Genomic DNA, 8,016 nt, shown 5'->3' on the forward strand with positions numbered 1-8,016 from the left:
TTGAAATGAAATATTGCTGTTTTTAATGAATATACGTTGCATTTCGTTTCTTTTGTTTGGCCAGGGGTTTAAAGCCGCAGTAACTCGCATGATGGGACAGAAAATGGCTAAGATGGGAAGGATGCGGCTGCGGCCTTAGTAAAGGTATAGCCTCGGTGTTTACTTGGTGCGAAAATGAAAAACCATGGCAAACGATCTTCAGAATTGCTAATTGTGGGGTACAAACCCAGCAATCCTGAACGCAAACTCACAGAGAGTCCACAGCTAAGCGGTTCGTACCATGCAGTCAGCTCAAGTTGCATTTTTCTCTTGTAGGCCTATGAATGTATGTTCAGTCCTCAGCTCTAAGGCTGGTCGCATCCTCAACAGCTCTGCCATCAACTATCATAGATGGCCTAAGTATCACTGAAGAGGCGTACTAAGGTAATGAGGAGTGAGGTAGTTTCCCTTTCCTTTCCTCACTGAGCAAGAAGTTACTATTACATATCAGTCTGCCAAGTCCGCTGAAATGCATGCATCAATCGACCCCATGAGCAACATTTTCACACCATTCATAGCAGGGACTGGCTGCATAAGGAATGGCATTATTAGCATCGCTCATACCTCCGTCATTTTCACATTGTGAAAGCCATGGATAAGACTGAGACAGGTCAATGAAAGTAACAAAATTGCCCTAGCCTATACCAGAAGACTTAGTGCACTGTCAACACTAGACCCCGCCAGCAAAGAAATAGTAGGCCTATTCCACTTATTAACTGACCAGCTGTCGTAGCCGTCCTTGACGGGATAGTTGGTAAAATGGCCGCGGTAATGGTATCTAGCACAGGTTCGACTCCTTGGCTGAATGGTCAGCATTGAGGCCTTCGTTTCAGGGGTTTCCAGGTTCGATACCCGCCAGGGTCGGGGATTTAATCTCATCAGATTAATTCTTCTCTCTCCTGGACTGGGTGTTTGTGTTTGTCCCAACACTTCCCACTTCATATTCAGACAACGCACCACACTACCAGCCACCACAGAAATACGCAATAGTGATTACATCCCTCCATATAGGGTTGGCGTTAGGAAGGGCATCTGGCCGTAAAACAGGGCCATATCCACATGTGCAACACAGTTGCGACCACATCATAATAATTTTATCTAGCTGAGGAGAACTAACAAGAGTCGTCAGTGTAATGTTATTGTTGATACGTTTCAGAGACTGAGAATATTGTAGCCCATCGCATTTTGTTTCCTTCCAGCTCAGTGATACTAAAGCTAGCACCGTGGTCTGGGGGTAGCGTGTCTTCCTCTCATCCGGTGGCCCCGAGTTCGATTGGCGATCATTTCAGGTTTCTTACTCGGATCTAAGGGCTGCTTCTAGGAGCACTCAGCCTACCTGATTACCATTGAGGAGCTATCTGACGGTGAGATGGCGACGCCGGTCTAGAAAGCCGAGAATGTCGACCAAGAGGGTTCGTTGCACTCACCAAGTATCACCTTGTAATCTGCAGGCCTAGCGGTCATTTGGCAGTCCAAGGGCCCATCGGGGTTTTAGCGCCATGGGGTCAGTGATATTAAAGCATTTGAGGCCAAAGTTTCCAGCCCTCCTCCTCCCCCGCCCTAATTCTTCCACTGATCATGTTCGTCTTCTTTATTTCGATAGTCGTCTTCATTATCTTCCTGATCAATAAAGGATAACGACAATGCGGTTTTTAGCCTATGAAAATAATCACGACAACCCACACCAAATCGCCAGAGAGTTCGTTATTATGAAACCCAACAATATTTCCACGTCAACGATGATCACCATTGATTGGCATAGCAACAAAAACGTAAATCCGAGAATATCTCCATTATTACAGCTCGCACGGCAAATATATATCTGATATAAAATATTTAAAATATGTTTTCCATACCTGTTGTTGTGTACAATTTTTAGACAAAACTGATATTTCTACACACCGGGCGAGTTGGCCGTGCGCGTAGAGGCGCGCGGCTGTGAGCTTGCATCCGGGAGATAGTAGGTTCGAGCCCCACTATCGGCAGCCCTGAAGACGGTTTTCCGTGGTTTCCCATTTTCACACCAGGCAAATGCTGGGGCTGTACCTTAATGAAGGCCACGGCCGCTTCCTTCCAACTTCTAGGCCTTTCCTATCCCATCGTCGCCATAAGACCTATCTGTGTCGGTGCGACGTAAAGCCCCTAGCAAAAAAAAAGATATTTCTACAAATATTAGGAAGATTGTAAAAAAAAGCAATAAACGCGAATATCTCCATTACTGTTATTCGTACGGTAAATGCTCACGAGCCGGTCTGAGTAGCTCAAACGGTAGAGCGCTGGCCTTCTTAACCCAACTTGGCAGTTTCGATCCTGGCTCAGTCCGGTGGTATTTGAAGATGCTAAAATACGTCCGCCTCGTGTCAGTAGATTTACTGGCACGTAAAAGAACTCCCGCGGGACTAAATTCTGGCACTTCGGCCTCTGCGAAAACCGTTAAACGTAGTTAGTAGGACGTAAAGAAAATAACATTAAATGCCCACGAAATACAAAATTTCGGAAATCGTATTTTACAAAACTTTTTTTACTGGGCGAGTTGGCCGTGCGGTTACGGATGCGCAGCTGTGAGCTTGCATCCGAGAGATAGTGGATTCGAACCCCACTGTCGGCAGCCCTGAATATGGTTTTCCGTGATTTTCCATTTTCACTTCAGGCAAATGCTGGTACTGTGCCTTAATTAAGTCCACGGCCTTTTCCTTCCCATTCCTAGGCCTTGCCTATCCCATCGTCGCCGTAGGACGTCGGTGCGACGTAAAACAAATAGCAAAAAATTTTTTTACAATGTACAGTTTCTCAATACAGCTAATATTAACGAAGAAATATATCATTTCCTATTTTGACCTCCTTAATATTGCTACGCCACTGTATACTAAACTAAAAATATGACCTAGTGCACTCTCCGGATGTCTCTGAACTTAAACACCGACTTTGAGGAGATTTTCTCAGGCTGTTTTCCCGTGGTATTCACATAAACTTCCAGACAGACAGACGGACAAAAATTGACTGAACGTATTTTAGACTTTTGTGTACCCAATCCGAGATAAACACAAGGTATGAGACCAAAATTTGAAGTGTATATCAAAAATTATAATTTTATTTATACAGATTAGGTCTTTCACTTGCCTTACCAATATTCCCCACCAACATAATTGCTACGGTGGTAACTATGTCGCATGACCTGGAGATAAGACGTTTTGGAGATTTGAAAAAAATATGATGCGGAAAATGATTAGGGAACGTTTGTCGGAAAACAAGTTGCAAGAATTTTTGTGTTTTATAAGAATATCACAAAACGACAATTAAAAAATGCCGAATGGCCCATTTTCAATTTCCACATCATATTTAAGGATAGTAATCGTAAGAGAAAGTGATGTCTGACATTGAATCAAGTATGGAATTGGTTGTAATGATGCATTAATGATTTTTAAGACATGGTAGTCCAATAGTGTCACCCAGTTTCTTTTCAACATTAGACGAGTCACGTCATTGGTTGCACTTGCTAATTCAATAATGCTTTCTATTGAAATATCATAGCAGGATGCTGTTCAGCAGTAACCAGCTAGACCGTCCGGCGTCAATTCCTTATGGTCAGCCTGCTGAGGGCTCAGGAGCCCAACTTGCCAGGTTCGATCCTGGCTCAGTCAGGTGGTATTTGAAGCTGCTTAAGAACGTCAGCCTCGTGTCGTTGGATTTACTGACATGTAAAATAACTTTTTCGTGACCAAATTCCGGTAACTCGCACCTCCGAAAACTAAAGAAATATAGTTAGTGGGGCATGAAACCAATAACATTATCTTTATGGTCAGACACTGTGATTAGCGGGTTCATATTCCGTTGGTGGATATAATTTTCACCATCAGAATATTTGACGGCAGAATAGGAGAGGTGGTGGTATACAATTTGTAATCACTAGGTCGTACGCCAAAAGCCTAGGGTCAGCTCCAAACCTCTCCACACTGTTCATATGTAGTCAAGGCATATGACCCTGTTGATGGTATTTCATCTGTCGGATGGAGACGTTAAGACTGGGTGTTATTCGACAGGAGTAGATTTAATGTTGACATCGAGTTTCACCCTTATCATCATCATCATCACCGTCTCGCAGATACGCAGGTGGCCCATGGGCCTCTCTGAAGGCCACACGACGTCACATCAGAGTAACACCTAGCTTACCTAGAAATAACTTAATATATTTTAATTTCTCCCCCTTTTATTGGTGATCGTTTATTGTAGTTTCAGCTGTGACAATTGTTTACTCCTCTTTAACATTGTGTGAGAGCAGAATACGTTGCTTGGAATAATAATAATAATAATAATAATAATAATAATAATAATAATAATAATAATAATAATAATAATAATAATAATAATAATAAAACAAGGACAACTATACGCTCATAAGATCGTTGGCAAGAAATCTTGTAGTTTTACGTGCCTATTGATATTGCGTTTATAAATCGGGAACTTTAGTTTTGAGAGGAAATTCAATCACAGGGATATGACTTTATATTTAAAATGTTCATACAATGCCTGAGATTCAGTCTATGGACACCTAGGTAAAAGGTCAATGACGAGATCACCCAACAGGCACCCCTCTCTTTATATATCAAAATAGTCGAGTACATATAACTGCAAAGATAGAGCATTTCGACTCTCTTACAGCCTTATCAACATTGTTTACATTGTGCAGCTTAAAATATAATTTTTAAAGTGTGAGACCAAACCCTGGAGGGTTTTTTTCCATACAGATAGTAGGGATCAATACAAAGTTAAGGTTGATTTCACTTGTTTTGTATATGACTGAAATGGGAATATGCTTATGAACATATAGTCAATGACTCTACCTTCATTCGATTTTCTGTTTCTCTGTACACCAGAAGTAAAGGAGCCAAATCTCCATAAAAATGACGAAATAACAGTAGACCTAGCGTTGGACTGGTGAATCAATACACTACGAATAAAATATGGTAAACTCCATGCAACCGAACTTCACCTGGTTGCGAAATATGATACTGATTGATCGAAGATTTTATAGTGCTCTAATGATTTTCTCCAAACAATGTGTTAGAAACTTTTATTGCAAGGGATCATAGCCGCTTGTGGCCTATAATTTTCACTGGTTTCTATATTGAAATAAAAAGGTAATTCGGGTGTCGAGTGACAGTGGAACTTGTTGCATCTCTGGGGGCAGGCTTCTCTGGGTGGCGCCTCCCCCACCCTGGTTGGCGTCGCGCAGGCGCGGTTATTATCGGCGTTCAGTCGGTGAGCCGGTGTCCCCAGTGCGTGCAGTCCGTCTCCGGCGGTCTTCCCGGCTCCGTGTTGCGAGGTGACCGCGTCACGATGGCAGCAGATACCACGTGAGTCAAGAGCGAGCGAGGTACATGAGCATGGCCGTGCTGGCCTGGCCGCTTTTCCTGCTAGCTGCATGGGTGGCGGCTGCCCTGGAACCGACATGTCCTGATTTGTGCGTGTGCCGCAGTGGTGAGGATCCGCTCCTGAAACGTCGTGCCAAAGCCGTCACCTGTTCTGGAGTAACGCAAGCCGAGTTCTTAGCCGTATCACAAGTCAGTAATACTGTTGAAGTTCTTCGTTTCTCCAACACAACTGTCCGTCGTGTGGATTTCTTCATTCTCCGACGATTGCCGGGCTTACTAGTACTTGACCTTGAAGGGAACGGTATAAACGAAGTAGCGGGAACAGGTAAGACTTTGCCCAAGTTAAAGTACTTGGATCTCAGCGGGAATAATCTGCATATCCTTCAGTCTTACGCTTTTCGGGACTTTCCAGAATTGACCTACCTCAACATATCCAATAACGGTTTACACACAATATCACCTTCAGCATTTCTACTTCCTGGACTAAAAGTGCTTGATTTAAGTCATAACAAACTAACTGTACTGAAAGCCCACTATTTTGCTGACAATCCTAAACTCGAGGAAGTATACCTGGGCAACAATGGGCTTTCTCGTGTTCCAAATTACGTATTTTCTCACAATCTACTAGTGCTGGATTTATCTGATAATCATATTATGCGTCTTGAGGACAGTGCTTTTGAAGCAATTAATATATCTGTGGAACTTAACTTGGGACATAATGCCTTGCGTCGTGTGCCTAACACTGCTTTGAAGCGTCTAGGTCATATGAGACACCTCATTCTGGACAGCAACCCATTCCACGTGCTCTCTGCAGGTTCTGTTGTAGGCTTGGCAGTGACATCACTTAGCATCTCATATCACAAAAGTCTCCATCTAGTTCATCGTGAGGCATTCCTCAACCTCTTGGACCTTGAACAGTTGCAGATTCGTGGCAATCCTAGCCTAACCTATCTACACCCCCAAAGTTTAGTTAATGTACCTAATCTTCGGGTGCTGGACTTATCGAACAATGCATTATTCACTCTTGAGCCTGAAATACTTCAAGCAGTCCCTAAAATATCCGAGCTTCATGTCACAAACAACAGTTTTGCTTGCCATTGCAGTTTGTTATGGCTAAAGAATCGAACTAAAGAAGAAGTCTTCTGCTCCGAGAGAGAGGGGTCAAACTACACAGCACTTTTTCATCTTCCAGAATCTACTAACAGCTGTGCGCCTTATATCATTCCCCTATTTCCAACTGCCTACCACGATACCATTGGAAACAATGTCTCCTTCCACTGTCGAGCGCTTGGTTCTGTTGACATCAAGGTAAATTGGTATTCTAAGAACAGTGAAAGACTTTATAATGGCCAGTGCACTGGAAGATTTTGTGTTGCTGATCACACTCTGACCATTCATTATTTACATCATGAGGATTCAGGATCATACACATGTGTTGCTCGAAATTCAGTTGGTGTTGACACACGAATAGTCACACTTGAGGTACGTGATATTAATGTTAAACTCTTCCCACTAACCGTGACGTCGACATTTGTGACGTTATCCTGGAATATGTCAAGTTCCATTTCTAATAACTACATGCTTAAGTATGAAGAAATAGGTAGTGGTGACGGTTCTGGAGACACGAAAAAATCTACTCCACAGTCTGTTACTTTCTCAGTGGGACTTAAAATGCATTCATACACCGTGCATGGACTAAAGCCTGGAGTTACTTACACTTTTTCTCTTTGTATGCAGCGTGAAGAGTATGTGATAGTTATCTCTACGACATCAGTGACGACGCGTGAAGAAGACTTCCTACTTACTCTTGGAATCGAAAGAAGTTATCTAAGTGCTATTCTTGTGAGCGTTGTGATTGGTATTCTAGTGGCATCGTGCCTTGGGTTCTGTGGGTTGAAATGCTGGCGACAGCGGCTCCGGCTCCAGCAACAAGCCCAAATACGTAAAAGTGACTCCGGCTATTCTGGTAGGTCCATCCTGCAGTCTTCATCAACACATTCCGACATGGCCTTCATCACTTATATCAACCTGACAGACGATGCCTTGTTCCCTGATCATAATACTGAGAGCAACCTCATGGGTTACGCGTGACATGCTGTTCTTCTACGGTACAGCCTTCGCGTCACGTAACACGGCCTAGTTAGCGAATGCCTAACGTATCATCGTCTTCTTTATTGGATGAATATTACAGTTCATTTTCTGTGTGTCAGTGCTATATAATTATGTTGGCTAAACGTTTGCTTCATTGTTAATTAGCTCTTTATATAATTCAGTGAAATCTAATTATATAATTGGTTATATTTGCTTTCATTAGGTTCCTGTCGTGTGCTTGAATAAGTTACTAGATGTGGTAGATATATCATGGTTGTTTCTGTGTAAAATACTAAATAATCATTCAGGCCTACAATTGGTGGATCACTTACATTGGGCGGTAGCATTATACGGTCTGAGGAACGCGGTGCTATCGAAACCATTTGACTGAAGAGTATTTTCATTATATTTACGTCATATACATGGGAGGTGTTGGTGCTTTTTGATAAATTTGTAAGGTATGACATGAAATCCCCTTAATATATGCTCGTAAATTTGTATTATTAACTTTATA

General features: G+C 42.6%; 1 protein-coding gene across 1 annotated transcript; it reads left to right on the top strand.

Annotated features, from left to right (window-relative positions):
* Positions 1-5,423: 5,423 nt before the first annotated feature.
* On the top strand, positions 5,424-7,502 carry LOC136863542 (leucine-rich repeat neuronal protein 1-like). The gene has a single exon (XM_067139927.2). It carries the CDS (start codon positions 5,424-5,426, stop codon positions 7,500-7,502), a length of 2,079 nt encoding a protein of 692 aa, XP_066996028.1.
* The last annotated feature ends 514 nt before the right edge of the window (positions 7,503-8,016 follow it).

This window comes from Anabrus simplex, chromosome 2, assembly GCF_040414725.1.
Source record: "Anabrus simplex isolate iqAnaSimp1 chromosome 2, ASM4041472v1, whole genome shotgun sequence".
In the NCBI taxonomy this organism is placed as follows: domain Eukaryota; kingdom Metazoa; phylum Arthropoda; class Insecta; order Orthoptera; family Tettigoniidae; genus Anabrus; species Anabrus simplex.

Bases quoted from the DNA above. Each gene is read 5' to 3' on its own strand.
- LOC136863542 (XM_067139927.2), top strand. From the start codon at position 5,424: ATGGCCGTGCTGGCCTGGCCGCTTTTCCTGCTAGCTGCATGGGTGGCG.